We start from the raw sequence: 16172 nt of genomic DNA, 5'->3' as shown, positions 1-16172 counted from the left end.
CATTATTGTCATATTAGCATAATGAATTGTGATTGGTCTGGAGCAGACACTGTTGTTCAACCCATGTGAAGATCTTCATGGTTAGCAATATTAACAGTGATGCAGTTCCCAGTGGAAGTCATGTTTACAGAAGATCACAGACTTTAATTGTTCTGTTTCTCTGCATGTTGTGCAATCCAAAGTGTGTTTTGTTTGCTTACACAGAGCTGGAAATTTCTCTTTATTATTTACGAGCTTCTAATAGAGGTGAGGAGTAATTTGTTCATAATATTAATCTTTTACTGTACTGTAGTTACTCACAAGTATATTTGAACTTCATTTATATTGTACACACATTTGTTTAAAGAGACGTTGTTTTTTTTCTTGTTTGCGATACAGATCAAATTCATTCTGTTTAAGTAATAAAATGTTGAACACAAATTCGACTGGATCTCTGCTGTGTCGTCTAGCTGTTATATTGGCAGTCGCTGGTCTCATCTCTCTGACTTTCATGTCTTTATGGACTTCACCTCAAACCTTTTGTTTACCTCAACAACTTTCTCGACACCACGCAGAGAAGAACAACTCACTTGATAAAGCAGTGGTTGACAAACCGATTCTTTTGTTATGGGTCTGGCCTGAAGATTACAGATTCGATCTGAGCGACTGTAAAACTATTTACAACATTGACGGCTGTCACCTGACAGATGATCGATCTCTCTACAGCAACTCGGATGCAGTGCTTATTTTTCATAAAGCTATTAGTGAAGATCTGTCCACACTTCCTCCATCTCCTCGCCCTCCGTTTCAAAAGTGGATATGGATGAATGTTGAATCACCGACTAACACGCAAAAAATACCAGGAATTGAAAACCTATTTAATCTGACTCTCACTTATAGAGAAGACTCTGACATTCCTGTCAAGTTACAACTGACCAGCAGAAAGATCCCAGATGAGGATTTTGAAATTTCCAAAAAAGAAAAACTCATCTGTTGGATTGTGAGTAACAATTTGAAGTGGACAGGCGTCGGCACAAGAATCGCTTTTTTCCAAGAACTTAGTAAGCATGTCAAAATACACGTGTATGGAAAAGCTTATGGAACGTTCCTGGATTATAAAGACTACTTTCCCACCATAGCCAGCTGTAAATTTTATCTCTCCTTTGAAAACTCCATTCACAAAGACTACATCACTGAGAAGTTAAATGGACCTCTGGCAGTAGGTACTGTACCTGTGGTTCTGGGACCTCCTCGAAAAAATTATGAAAAGTTTGTACCGGGTGACTCCTTCATTCATGTGAACGACTTTCCAGATGCAAAGTCACTAGCAGAATATCTTCAGCGTCTGGACCAGGATGATGAAGCGTATCGCAGGTACTTTAACTGGAGGAGACATTTCTCAGCTCGACCTCATTTAATTTTACAGAACCAAAAGTTTGTTCTGGCTATTTGTACGGCCTGTGATTATGTTGGAAAACACAAAGAATATAAAGAAGCTCACGATATCTATGAATGGTTTTTCAACTAATGAATAATAATCTGCCCTGTGGTCTTCTGTTCAAACATTCATATTTTGTAATGCAAAACTGCAATATTGTAATACTAACTAATATGGCGTTTTGAATATTACAACATTTGTCCAACGTCACCTCTTATATGAATAAATGTAAATGTTCATGTGTTCATTATTTTGGTATTGTCCATTAAAGGTACAATTGGCAAGATATTTGCAGAAAAATATCCATTAACCACTAGTCCAGTGTTATTTATTTTGTCCAGCTGATTACTTACAATATCTCTAATGTTTTCAACTACTAGTAAATTTTGAGAAAATTGCCAATCTAAACAGTGACACGGGGCAGTGCGGTCGCATGTCAATGACGTAAATATCCATGTTACCCTTTGTTACCGCCTTTATTTACGTAAAAACCACAGTGTCATGGACAAATGCGCAAGTATGCGCTTGTGTAAAGAGGGTATCTACGTCACTTTAACATGTGAACACGCAGGAAGATGCCCCTGCCAAGAGTTGCAAAACATTGAAACAAAATGGCTGGGTTTTAAAGGAAAGCAGCAGTATAACAGACAAGTACTGTATAAGCTTACATAATTTAGTTGGCCTTGACTGCGACCCTAACAACTTGCCAAACAACAATTAGCTTAACCATCAGGCTGTAAACATATTATTTTCTGGTGTAAAGTTGGGCATTTTAACATGGTCTAAGAGAATCGACACTCTTTTGGAGCCAGCCTCTAGCGGCCAATTGATGAATTGCAGTTTAAATCACTGCCGTATTGGCTTCATCAGAGAGATCGGAAGGTTGCCCCTCGATCACAACACTTTATTCTCTACTTTGTTAACACACAATTCTAATGCTAACAACTCAATGCTAACAATTTCGTTTTGAACATTACATAAAACCTTACATAATGAAACAAAAACAATGTCATTAAACACAACATTTACCCCGGATTTCCACCAACTGCAGAGCGGCTGCACTTCGCCGTCCGCCAATACCCACCAGTTCCGTATTTGTTGCAGAGCGGCTTGTGTAATTGCCAGGTTTTATTGTTAATCATAATTTTTTTTGCTTTAAATGCTTTATGATTATATATGAATAATATATATATATTATATATTAAGATAGCTACTATCAACATACTTGATTGAATTATATTATGCAGAATTGGCAGTTAAATGTCACAGGGTGACGATCTTTTGGGCGGAACCAAAAGTTGGGAAAGTTTGGTTCCGCCCGGATGTTTCCGCCCGGACCGGGAAGAGAAAACACCGGACATCCGGTAGCATCGCGAGGGCTGTAATCAGCCAAACTACGTACAGCTGTGAGTTATTAAGAGGAGCGCCGGGTGATTGGACGATGGCAACATCCAGGAGAGTATGTAAGTGCAGTTTAAACCACAGTTTGCAGTTCATTGTGGTTCCTGTTGTTGGAGTGTATCGTAGCGCTGAGTTGGGCTCGCCTGTTACGCTTATTGGATCGCTGTACTTGCTCTCTCTCTCGTCTTGTATCGTGGACTTATGTTGATGGAGGTAGCGAAGACCTTATAGGTTGAAGAGTAAACGGATGTTGACATTGGATGAGAGGAACAAAGGAAGAAGAAACGTACCATTGTGAGTATACATCTGTGGAAAAGTGGTGTTGGCGACTGGAAACCGCCCTGCCTATGTATCTGGAGTCACTGCAGTATGAAATCAACATAGGGGAACGTGGGACGAAGAACGTGCAGTAGTCGTGAGTAACAGAATCCATTTATGGAAGTGAATTGCATGTACTTGACCTGTATATCTTTTTGAGTGTTTCCAAGAGAGAGTGGGTGGCCCTACCCCTGAGTCAGCGTGGTGGGTGAGCCGAAGGGTCCTTGTGTTGAAACAGCTACAGTGACGAAAACAAACACTAGGCCGTGTTACCATCTCCGTATTCTCGCCCAGAGCGAAGTGAAGGAAGACGGGCGTCTATTGTGTGCACTGAGCGTGGTGGGTGAGTCTTTGGATGTAGAAATTTTCACTTTGAAGTGGTGCTGTGTAATGCTGTGTATTGCAGTGAGATTGCTGTGTCTTGTCAGACGTACCCCCGCCTCCAGTCACTCGTCCCGGGGCGCTGAAGAGGAAAACGGTTCTAGAGCAAACCTGTATATGATTATGCTGTGAGTGTGTTTCAGTCTTAAAATCACGGAGTGGCATCCTGAAGTATTTTCGCAGCCAAACGCTTGGCGGACTTGTGTTTAGGAGTGGCGGTGAAGAACTGTGCAATTGGCGGTGTGTGAGTATTACAGACAATATTGCTACCTTACCTGTGTGTTTTCATCATCGCAGAGCTAGAGGAGAAGGAGATCCGCCGCCCCGAGGTCTCTACGAAGGGGCGCCCCGGTCCAGTTTTCGATTGCCCAACGGGTATCGAGGAAAGGGCAGCGCTCGACTCGGTGTGATGGCGTGATGTTCTCGCCCCTCTGTAGACCAACGAGCTCGCTGAGAGGGTTTGGTCCCCGGCGTCACATAGAAACCACTGTCCAGTTGACGCATTGTGTAAACCAGCTATCGTAAGTCCGCCACCCTGTAAAGTACAACATAACCTGTTAAGTCTGCCTATCAGCAGGGACGAGGAGTGTGTTGTGAGAGCTGTGAAGAGAACCATACCTACCCAGAAGCTGTAGTCAGCGAGGAGGTGAGAGAACCAATTGAAATCGATTCACTGTGTCCCTGTGTCCCCGCTGTCGTCTGTGGAGAGAGAGAGAGCCAGCGTGAACGCTAAGATACCGAGCTGTGAAGAGAACCATACCTACCCAGAAGCTGTAGTCAGCGAAGAGGTTAGAGAACCAATTGAAATCGATTCACTGTGTCCCTGTGTGTCCCAGCTGTCGTCTGTGGAGGAAGAGAGAGTACAAGCGTGAGCGCTGAGGAAACGAGCTGTGGAGGAAAGCCATACTTACCAACAAGCTGTAGTCAGCGAAGAGCTGTTGTCTGTGGAGGAAGAGAGAGTACAAGCGTGAGCGCTGAGGAAACGAGCTGTGGAGGAAAGCCATACTTACCAACAAGCTGTAGTCAGCGAAGAGGTGAGAGAACAATTGAAATCGATTCACTGTGCCTGTGTGTCCCAGCTGTCGTCTGTGGAGGAAGAGAGAGAACAAGCGTGAGCACTAAGGAGGCGAGCTGTGAAGGGAAACCATACGTACCAGAGCTGTAGTCAGCGACGAGGTGAGAGAACCATTGGAAATCGATTCACTGTGCCTTTGTGCCCCAGCTGTCGTCTGTGGAAGAATAGAGAGAACAAGTGTGAGCGCTAAAGAAACGAGTTGTGAAGGAAACCCATACTTACCAAGAAGCTGCAGTCGGTGAAGAGGTGAGAGAACCCTTTTGAGATCGATCCACTGTGTCCTCGTGTCCCAGCTGTAGTCTGTGGAGAGCGGGAGAGAACAGGAAGGGAGAGTGAGTCGACAAACAAGGAGCTGTGTGAGATAGGCGGCGAAGCGCCGTGAGCTACATCCAGGTACCCGGACAGGAAAAAGTCAATACCAACACTGATTGTAATTTGTTCTGCCTCCAGGAAGGAAGACGAGTGCGCCACGGGCAGAAGGAACCAGAGGCGGGAGCCTGTTCCTCGACGCAACCCCCCACCCTCTGTCACTCATTCGGCCGTGGCTCCCTGGAGGGCAGAGCCTGACATTAGTTTTAATTTCCCTTTCCCCAATTCCCAGTACATTTTAAAGGGGACAGAGAATGAAAAAACATTTTTACCTTGTCTCTGTTGAATAATGGTAGTCTACCCACATTCACAAACATACAAAAAGTGCTAAACATGCTAAATATCTCAGTCTCATAGACATTCCTCTTTTAGAAATGTCAGCCAGAAAACAGCCCAATCTGAAAAACTGATGCTTATGACATCACAGGCATCTAACTGCCCCTCCACTTTAAAATAATTGGCTACATTTTTTGAGTGGCAGCAAAGTCAGCCAATCAGTAATGAGATTGCAAGTTAAGCCAGTAGGGGGTGCCAAATAGGTGCAAAACCACTTGTTTAAAATCCCCCACCCTAATAGAGCTATCTGAGAGAGGTTTTTATGAAGCTTCTAAGGCATTACAGACCCAAACAAAAATGTTTTTGTCTACATGTCACATCACAGAACAAGGATAAATACTCCGTTCAGTCATTCTATGTCACCTTTAAATATTTAAATAAATAAAGAATATTTTTTTATACTTATCTGTCCTCGTTGTTGTCTGGTCATTGGGTTGGTTTTGGGGACCTCCTCGAGGTGGAAGTTGAGAAGGGGCGTGGCTTAACCACTAGCAGCCAGCCCCTGGCTTGTGACATAAACATGTTGTAAAAGCCGTAAAATCTCAATTCAAAATTATCTTATTTAAAGGATTTTAATGGCGGGGTGCACAATGTTTCGAAAATGCTTTCGAAAATGGGTTGAATAACAAAACAAACTTGTAGCCAATTAGCAGAAAGGGGCGTGTCTTCTCATTATGCGGCAGAGAGAGTGTCACGTTTGCTTGTTTGTTTATCTGCCTTCATATGGTTCTTTCCTTCAGCTATGAAAAAGACACATTTATTTCCACACCCTGTAAGCCTGTTGCGTCTTCTCCGACCCATTTGGGTTAGGGGCGTGTTTGTTTAGGTGATTTCAAATGTCAACGTTGGCTTTCAGATATCGTGCACCCCATATGACAATACACAGAAAATAAAGTAAACGTTTGTCCAAGCAACTATTTTTCCTTATAATTTACATCAAAACTTGTTAATTATTCAACAAGAACAACAGGCAGAGTTACTCAACATTGTGCAACACAATTCGGATACCACAAACCAACTTGCGCTGCTTGATTTTTTCATAACCTTGATTTTTTCGCAACCTCTATGAATGTTGGATACTGCACAGGACTGCAGATTGTGAGCTAGGGCGTGTGATGATAATGTGACAAGTGAGTGACTTGCCATAGAAACGTCATGTATAGACTATCTTGTCTCTTTGAATCATTCTGCATCCATTGCTCCATTAAAACCTCAACATGCCGTGAACACTCTCCAACATCTCTCCAATAAAAAGTGCATGGGACAAATGTACGTTTTATAAAAAGTGGGCAGGACATGTCCCCCGCGTAATCTACGCCCATGATAAATTATTCATTATAAAACGGGCAGTTCTGGTTCTTCATTCTGACTGGTTGAAACACGTTCTAAGCTGTGATAAGATACACCGGTAACCTCACGGTTCAGACCACATTACATAAGTATCACTGCGCCACTGTTGCTGCGTACTGATTTATGAAAATAAACAACAGTGTCTTTAATCATATTGTTAATTTGTCTACAATTATTGCGCAATTAATGGCGATATCCGGATAACTGTCGATAAATATTGTTGAGTCATCTCGTCGTGGAAATATCTCCACTTTTAGCTAAAAAATTTGAGAGGTGATAAGAGAACAAATGAAGGTAGGATGAAACCTTTTTGTTTTTGTTTGTTCATTTGATATTTTATGTTAACTTAAAGAAGATAATTTTTCTGCAAGGCATTAAACTAAAACTGGGTGGCAACTTAAAAAAAAAAAAAAAGCGCTGACGGGGAAAGAGTTCAGCATCCTTCCAAGCATATTTGATCATCACTTCAACAGTTGCACAATATCAATGTTAATGTATAAATTAGATGAATGTTGATTTATAAAATAAACACCACAGTCTTTAATCATATTTTCATTGTGTCTTTGCTGCATCTGTGTTGGATGTGAACTGCGCTCTGTTTCAGTCACTTGATTCTGAGGAACTACTTTGTTTGGCGGAAGAGTAATATTTGTACTCATATAATTACAACTTATTTGTGTTTTATTATATTAAATTCCCTCTAAAGTTATGCATATGAAGTAACCGTTTTATAAACTCTGCTTCGCGTCGTGCCTAACAACGCCCCTTAGCTGTTATAAAAAGCACTGGTAACCCACTGCTTCTTGGGGTTTATTGCTTTATTAATAATTACAGACTCCGGTAACAGATAAAAGGCATAATTTAAACTGTAGATTACTAAATAACAACTAAAACATTTGAATTAAAAATGTCTAATTACCACATTGAAAGCCTGAACCGATAGCTGCCTCTATATGTTGGCAAATGCCTTAAAGGCGCAAAAGAGGATGTTTTTCGCCGACTGAGAATCCAAAAACGGTTACTGAGTTTTTTAAATGAGCGCATGCGTAAGAACAGCCTCCCTCCTTCACAGCTCATTTCTAGGGAACACCTTCCAAAACTCGTGCACGAATATTTGAACACGAGTGTTTGTTTAACACCGGCATATGCTGTGTCGCGTGACTCGCGTCAGTGGATTCATTATGTGAAATGATGATAATAAACAAATAAGACGTTAAAACGTTAGATCAGTCGACGCTACTCCCATTTCAACTAGCATGTAGCAGACTGGTCACTGCCTTACAACTACAGTACAAGAACAACATCAATATACTTGAATAACAGTACAACAATAATTATTCCCCAAAGAAAGAATAATCACTGTTACCTGTCGGGAAGAATTTTGTGAACTGCGCGTCTGTCTTGACACCTCTCTGTTCCTTCATTGCTCTCCAGCGTTGAAATGTTTCTCCAATAACGACTCTGGTTTCATTACGTTCTTCTGACAATTTTCTCTTATTCCCAGCGGCTTAAAAAAGTCTTTCTTTTGCGTCCTCCTTCGAGTTTCTTCTCTACCGTGGTGCAAATTCGAGGAGGAAAGCAGGATCGACAATGAAAACAAAACGAAACTTAAGACGGAGTTTCATGCGCTATGCGCATGCCTCGCCTGTGTTTAGTTACTGGAGCGCACACGTCTCTCACAAGGATCGTAATGGCAGTGATTGACAAGCCAGAGGGCCAATCGCTTATGCGATGACCGCATGAGCAATTGGATGATGTTTTTAAGGTCCTATCTTGTGCACAGATGACGTATATTAATATTATTACTTTCAGTGCAGCTGATAAATAGTCTTTTATCGTTTAGTAAAGACAGTTTCAAGTAATATTGCAAAAATGTATAAAACAAACATCCTCTTTTTCACCTTTAAGTCTTCTGGAGTTTTACCAGATCTTTCTCTCCTTTGATACTGCAGGAGTGACAGCCTGGGAAGGAGTACTATCAATAATAAGTGGAATGATTATATGGAAACATGTAGTTTTCTTTTAACATCTAACTGAATATTAGTTGCATTAGTGACAACCTGAGATGGTGTACTATTATTCTTAAGTGGAATGATTCTGTGGAAACAGGTAGTTACCCTTTACCGTTTTACCTCTAACTGAATATATAGCAAATACAGCATGTGTTGGACATTTAGAGCACTCTAATTTAAATACCCTATTGACTAGCAATGCTCTGTCAATCCCCCGAACAACCACTAATACTGTAGCAACTGCCTATCATTCACTCACAGACACCCTATTAAATGCAAAGCAGTTCACTCTCAACCACCCTGAACAGCCTAGCAATTTTATAAACCACCTAAAATACCCTAGTAAAGGTCTATCAATCACCCAGAATATCGCAATCACCCAGAAAACTATAGCAATATTCTAGCAACCAAATAAAATACCCTGGCCTAGCAACAGCTTAAACACACAGAAAAAACCAGAGCAATAGCATAGCAACCAACCAGAATGCCATAGCAACAGCCTAGCAACCACCCACAGAAACTTCCTAGCAACCCCACAGAATGCCAGAGCAACAGCTTATCAAGCACCCGTAATACCCTAGCAAATGTCTAGCAATCACCAATGAAATCAGAACAATATAGCAACCACACAGAATTCTGAGATACAAAGTCACAATTCTAAGATACAAAGTCACAATTCTGAGATACAAAGTAACAATTCTGAGATACAAAGTCATAATTCTGAGAAACAAAGTCATAATTCTGAGAAACAAAATCACAATTCAGAGATACAAAGTCACTATTCTAAGATACAAAGTCAGAAATTGGCAGATTGTTTTGCTTGTTTTATGCACAAAATCACTTAAGTTTTTTTTTTTTTGGTCTAAAAACTACTTATTTGCCTTGGCCGTTTTGCTCATCAAGAAAAAGCATCTTAATTTTTAAAAAATGTGATATTTTTACTGAAAACAAGACAAAAATACAAAGATTTTTTTTCTTGAAAACTATTTTTTGCCTTTTACAAAGTTACAATTCTGAGAAACAAAGTCACAATTTTGAAATATAAAGTCACAATTTTATTTTATTATTTTTACAACATGGTGGAAATAAGCTTCCATAGGTTTTGGTGTCTCTACACTGCAAAAAATGACTTTCAAGAAAAATTTTACTTAGTATTTTTGTCTGGTTTTCAGTAAAAATATCAAAAAATTCTTAAATTAAGATTCTTGATGAGAAAAATGACCCAATAAAATAGGTCTAGTTTTTAGATCAAAAATATCAAATTTAAGTGAATTATGTGCATAAAACAAGCAAAATAAATGGGGTAAGAAAAAAATCTTGAAATTTTTCTTTAACCCTAAATTCAAGAAAAATTTGCTTACCCCATTGGCAGATTTTTTTGCTTGTTTTATGCTTATATATAAGTGCACATGTGACAACACATACATAATTTAAAGAATTAGAAACAGAAAGTAATAGGGGAAAACATGACTTATCACTGTAGTGCTTAAATGATTTTCTACAGGGTAGAAAAAACACTTTCTCAGATTATTCTGAAAATTGGAGAGGTGTGAACAGCCTCCAACATAACTTTTGCCTAGGGCATACAAATATCTAGAACCAGCCCTACTTGCTGAACATCTGTCAGCACAAACTTGTCTATCATTAGGATGTTATGTCTAATAGGTCATATGTATTTTAAGAATCCAGCAATGCACTGGCTGAGTTGTAAATCAATCAAGAGCACAATTAAAGCATTTTTATCACCCTTTCACTTGAGGTTTGGTGATTTTGGGTGTGACTTAATCAACCCATTTAATTATAAAGATCTTGGTTAACTGGTTAAGTAGAGTTGAGGACTTTCATGTAGAGCGATGTAACAAACGCTGCTCATTTTCGGTGGGGAAAAAAGGTAATCAAAACAAGAATGATGACTTAATCATACAGCACTTTCGTGTGAGATGTATTTTTTTTACATTGCTAATGAATAAGATAGTCCACAGTGAAGTATATATTTTACACTGGTGATTTTGCTGTATACAGAGGTCCTCAATTTTATACAGATTCGGGTAAATTAGCACAAATGAACATTAAGTGACACTTGGTTTCCAAACTGTAAGAAATATATATATATACATAGAGCTGGAACGTGGTTTCATTGATAATATGAATAAGAACTGACCAGTCTAGCATTACTTTACTTACTGCATTGTTGAATACAAAGGAAAATAGTAAAAAAACAAATATACTGTGATTTTTTTTACCTGGTTATTATTTGCTGTGTTTGCTTCAGGTAAAAAGGTGGGACAAGAGGATGCTGACGGGGCAGGAGGAGGTGACATTCAGGTTAGTGACAGTACATTGGGGTGTCATTTAATTTGGACAAACTCCAGAATCAATATTTTACACACTTTTAGGGGCAAAGTACCGCTGGTGCTGAGGCACCTATAGTTTCTGTTAGTATTATTATTATTCACATCCCATGGGAGTCTATGGCAGCCCTATGAAGTAGAAAAATTATGAAATTGGCACACTTTTAGTGGTGGTCTTAAATAGTCATGTGACCAAAAATGGGGTCTCTAGCAGTAACTCTACAGCAGTTCAAAAATTCAATGTTCCAACTGTTATAACAGTAAATTATTTTGATCTAAAAAAAACTCTACAAAGTACACGTGATTGCTGTACTGAATTAAATTTGGTACACTTCATGTGGACCATGAACTGGGGGTCCATGCCAAATTTGGTGACAGTGCAACCTATGGGTTATGAGAAATGAAAAAAGGCTATTTTTGCCCATATCTACTGAACTGTTTGTCAGTGCCTCATGCCGCATCTGTCGATGTGTATTATGTCGGGTTTTACCAAACCGCCTGTCCGCCATTTTGAAATTTGACATAAATTGTTATATCTTTTGAACTATTACACATATCCATGCAAAAAGTGGTAGGGAGCTTCGGCTTGATGTCCTGAAGGTACCTGGGAAGTCAGAGTACAGCGCCAGGGATTATGGAACTGCTTATAGCTTCTGAATACTTTGTCTGATATAAATTTTTTTGTGAAATTGTATTCACTGGTTTATGCCGATTGCAACGATACCTCGTTTGTCATTTTCCAACATTCTGTTCATAAGTTATGATAAAGCATATGGTAAATGTTTTTTTCACTACTCCTTTTACAAATTTTGTTTATTTTGTCCCAGATTATGCTCGTATAATGTTCGGAGAAAATGTTCTTCATGACTTCATTGTCATTTAAATCATCTGATTGTCAAATACATTGTATTTCTGTTATTTTTGCTCTACTGTGTCATTTCTGCATCTTCAGTGATAGGCGTATATCAATGCTTGCAGCTCTGAAAATCTGTTCCGCAGGCTGGATCAACCACGTCAACTGAGTGGGGCATCTGGTAAATCGCATGCATTGAGATTCTGAGGTCTTGGGTTCAGATCCCGTCTGGTATTTTTATTGTTTTGTGTTCATCTTGACCTATTCTTCTCAACCTGTCAGTTTTTCACATACGTTCTATTTTTGCCATCTTTGTTGTTGTTGCTCTGCACTGCTGTGGTTCTGCTCTGTGCTTTTGGTGCTTGGCACGCCTTGTGCGCTTGCTGCGCTGTGAGTGCTTTCTGTGCTTTGGGTGCTCATTGCGCTGAAGGTGCTTGACCCTGTATTGCTGCTTGCAGCTATATTTACAATTATATCTGCAATTATATACTGTAAGTTGAATTCCTCATACTGTAGGTGGAAAAACTTGACAGCAATTGTGAAGACCTTAGACATACAGTATATATGGTCCTTCTCACAAATTGATGTTTACTCACTCAATCTTTTGTATTGATTTGACTTATTTTTCTTGGTAAATAATAATTGGGACATTCCTTTAAGTACATGAAAAGTACATGCTTAGAACATATCTTATTTAATACCTAAATGAAAAGTATGTCTTTAAGGCTATTTTTAAAAGCAGTTTTTATTCTATAGGCATTTAGTATACACTTTCAACCAAAGCAAGCAGTTCACCCTAAAAGGTTAGTCTTCTAATTGTCTATCTAACTTTGTTTTGATGCTTTTACTGTAATTGCTTTATTAAATGGCCTCTGCTTCATGAAAAATATTCATTTGCATCTGTTTTCTTTTTTTTATATAACAGTGGCTGCTGTAATGTTTAGTATTTATAGTATATGTAATGTTTATTCAGTAAATTGCAATAAATTATCACAATGTGTTATTCTATATATTGGTAATTCTACAATATATTGATTTTCTTTCTGTAAGGGGTGTGTATATGTGAGAGTGTGTTGGTGAGTATTTGTGTGTGTGTGTGTGTTGTCACAATTGTCCCCACAAAGATAGGAATACATTGTAACCTCGTGGAGACATTTTGAGGTCCCCATGAAGAAACAAGCTTATAAATCAAACAGAATGATGTTTATTTAAAATCTAAGGTACAAGAAAGTTTTCTGTGATGGTTGGGGTTAGGTTTTGGGTTAGAGGAAGGGAATAGAATATACAGTTTGTACGGTATAAAATGCATTACGTCTATGGAATGTCCCCACACAACATGGAAACCACAATGTGTGTGTGTGTGTGTGTGTGTGTGTGTGTGTGTGTGTGCGCGTGTGTGTGTGTGTGTGTGTGTGTGTGTGTGTGTGTGTGTGTGTGTGTGTGTGTGTGTGTGTGTGTGTGTGTGTGTTGGATAACATTCATTGCATTTTATCACTACAAATTTGCGGTCTATTGCGTAGTGGTTTTGCATATAGTGACTCTGAGGTGTCACCTTCCTCTTGGTGTCATTGGGTTTGTTACCACTCCCACTTTGTTTTAGTTTCAGCAACCAACAATACATTACCAACATAAAAATATTGTTGTTAGTTGTTTATGAACTCCAAAGCATTTAGGCCCTGACACTGAAAATACCAAAAATAGTTTTTAAGTTGTTAGGAGTTCCGACCATCTGCCCCCTTAAGAAAAAAATCAAAATGAATACCAAAAATGAATCAGGTAGAACTCCTTCAACATTAGATGCATATTTATGATATCCATCTGAAGCCATAAGGAATTTTAATCCATTGTAAATAAACCTATTTGTGTTACCATGAAGATGCAATAAAGGAAAATATGAGATTTCCAATTTGCAAAGATTGGCGAGCACTGATCACCTGCTGATTTGGCCCCGATCAACAAAGCCCGACCTTTTGGTGGGCATGTTAACTTGTAAATCAGGATTAAAATCCTATAGTGTGAACTTGCCTTTTAGGGACTGCTCTGAGATTGCCCCAATGGGTTAGGGGAGGAAATGCAGGGCAGCAGGCTTAAGGATCAGTTGTTTGTGAACATACTCCTCATCTCAATTTCAATTTAGGCTTTAATAAAAGCAACAGGTTGACAAATCAACACCCAATGAACTAAACACTATATATACACATGACATGGGCTTACAAGACACACCTGCAAAGACGATCAACAGAAAAACCAATCAACAAAAGAACTACATTGGACTATAAACCAGAGAGAGGAAACCAGAAACCAAAATGCAAACTAAAAGAAACAAAAACACAGAGCATGTCAGCTTTGTTTAACTGGTTTAGTTGTCTCAATAGAACTTGATCTAAAAAGGTAGCGCTCAGTGTCATGACATCATTGTCATATTAGCATAATGAATTGTGATTGGTCCGGAGCAGACACTGTTGTTCAACCCATGTGAAGACCTTCATGGTTAGCAATATTAACAGTGATGCAGTTCCCAGTGGAAGTCATGTTTACAGAAGTTCATAGACTTTAATTGTTCTGTTTCTCTGCATGTTGTGCAATCCAGAGTGTGTTTTTGTTTGCTTACACAGAGCTGGAAATTTCTCTTTATTATTTACGAGGAGCTTCTAATAGAGGTGAGGAGTAATTTGTTCATAATATTAATCTTTTACTGTACTGTAGTTACTCACAAGTCTATTTGAACTACATTTATATTGTACACACGTTTGTTTAAAGAGACATTGTTTTTATTCTTGTTTGCGATACAGATCAAATTCATTCTGTTTAAGTAATAAAATGTTGAACACAAATTCGACTGGATCTCTGCTGTGTCGTCTAGCTGTTATATTGGCAGTCGCTGGTGTCATCTCTCTCACCGTCATGTTTTTATGGACTTCACCTCAAACCTTTTTACCTCAACAACTTTCATTTAAGCCAAACTCAGGTAGACACCACGCAGAGAACAACAACTCACTTGATGAAGCAGTGGTTGACAAACCGATTCTTTTGTTATGGGTCTGGCCTCAAAATTACAGATTCGATCTGAGCGACTGTAAAACTATTTACAACATTGATGGCTGTCTTCTGACAGATGATAGATCTCTCTACAGCAACTCGGATGCAGTGCTTATTTTTCACAGGGCTATTAGTGGGGATCTGTCCACACTTCCTCCATCTCCTCGCCCTCCGTTTCAAAAGTGGATATGGATGAATGTTGAATCACCACACAACACACAACAAATACCAGGAATTGAAAACCTGTTTAATCTGACTCTCACTTATAGAGAGGACTCTGACATTCCTGTCAAGTTACGACTGACCAGCAGAAAGATCCCAGATGAGGATTTTGAAATTCCCAAAAAAGAAAAACTCATCTGTTGGGTTGTGAGTAACAATTTGGACTGGACAGGCGTCGGCACCAGAAACGCTTATTTCCACGAACTTAGCAAGCACGTCTACATACACGTGTATGGAAAAGCTTTTGGATCGTTCCTGGATTATAAAGACTACTTTCCCACCATAGCCAGCTGTAAATTTTATCTCTCCTTTGAGAACTCCATTCACAAAGACTACATCACTGAGAAGGTAAATGGACCTCTGGCAGTAGGTACTGTACCTGTGGTGCTGGGACCTCCCCGAAAAAACTATGAAAGGTTTATACCGGGTGACTCATTTATTCATGTGGATGACTTTCCAGATGCAAAGTCACTAGCAGAATATCTTCAGCGTCTGGACCAGGATGATGAAGCGTATCGCAGCTACTTTAACTGGAGGAGACATTTCTCAGCTCGACCTCATTTAATATTACAGAACCAAGAGTTTGTTCTGGCTATTTGTACGGCCTGTGATTATGTAGGAAGACACAAGGAATATAAAGAAGCTCATGATATCTATGAATGGTTTTTCAACTAATGTCATCTTGGATTTTAGTGTTAGCCTAACCTTGAAAAAGAATCACTGCTAATAAATGGTAAAGTTACATCAACTTTGATACATCATAGTTTTATATAATATGAATATATTATATATTTTATTTATATATGAATGAATGAATAATCTTCTGCCCTGTGGTCTTCTGCTCAAACATTCATATTTTGTAATGCAGCACTGTATACTGTAATAGGCTACTAACTAATACGTTTTTTTTTTTTGGCATATTTCCTCATTTGTCCAACGTCATCTTCTATTTGAATAAATGTAAATGTTCATGTGTTCATTATTTTGGTATTGTCCATTAAATGTACAATTTGCAAGATATTTGCAGTAAAATATCCAAAAACCACTA

General features: G+C 39.0%; 2 protein-coding genes across 2 annotated transcripts; both read left to right on the top strand.

Annotated features, from left to right (window-relative positions):
• Positions 1 to 386: 386 nt before the first annotated feature.
• Positions 387 to 1661, top strand: LOC135729975 (4-galactosyl-N-acetylglucosaminide 3-alpha-L-fucosyltransferase 9-like). The gene has a single exon (XM_065247878.1). The coding sequence runs from the start codon at positions 407 to 409 to the stop codon at positions 1505 to 1507; it is 1101 nt and encodes a 366-aa protein (XP_065103950.1). The 5' UTR covers positions 387 to 406; the 3' UTR covers positions 1508 to 1661.
• A 12716-nt stretch (positions 1662 to 14377) lies between these two features.
• On the top strand, positions 14378 to 16172 carry LOC135729974 (4-galactosyl-N-acetylglucosaminide 3-alpha-L-fucosyltransferase 9-like). Its single transcript, XM_065247877.1, has 2 exons — positions 14378 to 14523; positions 14656 to 16172. The coding sequence occupies exon 2, from the start codon at positions 14684 to 14686 to the stop codon at positions 15797 to 15799; it is 1116 nt and encodes a 371-aa protein (XP_065103949.1). The 5' UTR covers positions 14378 to 14523; positions 14656 to 14683; the 3' UTR covers positions 15800 to 16172.

The sequence above is a fragment of the Paramisgurnus dabryanus genome, chromosome 11, assembly GCF_030506205.2.
Source record: "Paramisgurnus dabryanus chromosome 11, PD_genome_1.1, whole genome shotgun sequence".
Lineage (NCBI taxonomy): Eukaryota > Metazoa > Chordata > Actinopteri > Cypriniformes > Cobitidae > Paramisgurnus > Paramisgurnus dabryanus.
This window is presented reverse-complemented; position numbering and strand designations above follow the sequence as displayed.

Coding starts and splice junctions, on each gene's coding strand:
- LOC135729975 (XM_065247878.1), top strand. CDS start 407: ATGTTGAACACAAATTCGACTGGATCTCTGCTGTGTCGTCTAGCTGTT.
- LOC135729974 (XM_065247877.1), top strand. CDS start 14,684: ATGTTGAACACAAATTCGACTGGATCTCTGCTGTGTCGTCTAGCTGTT.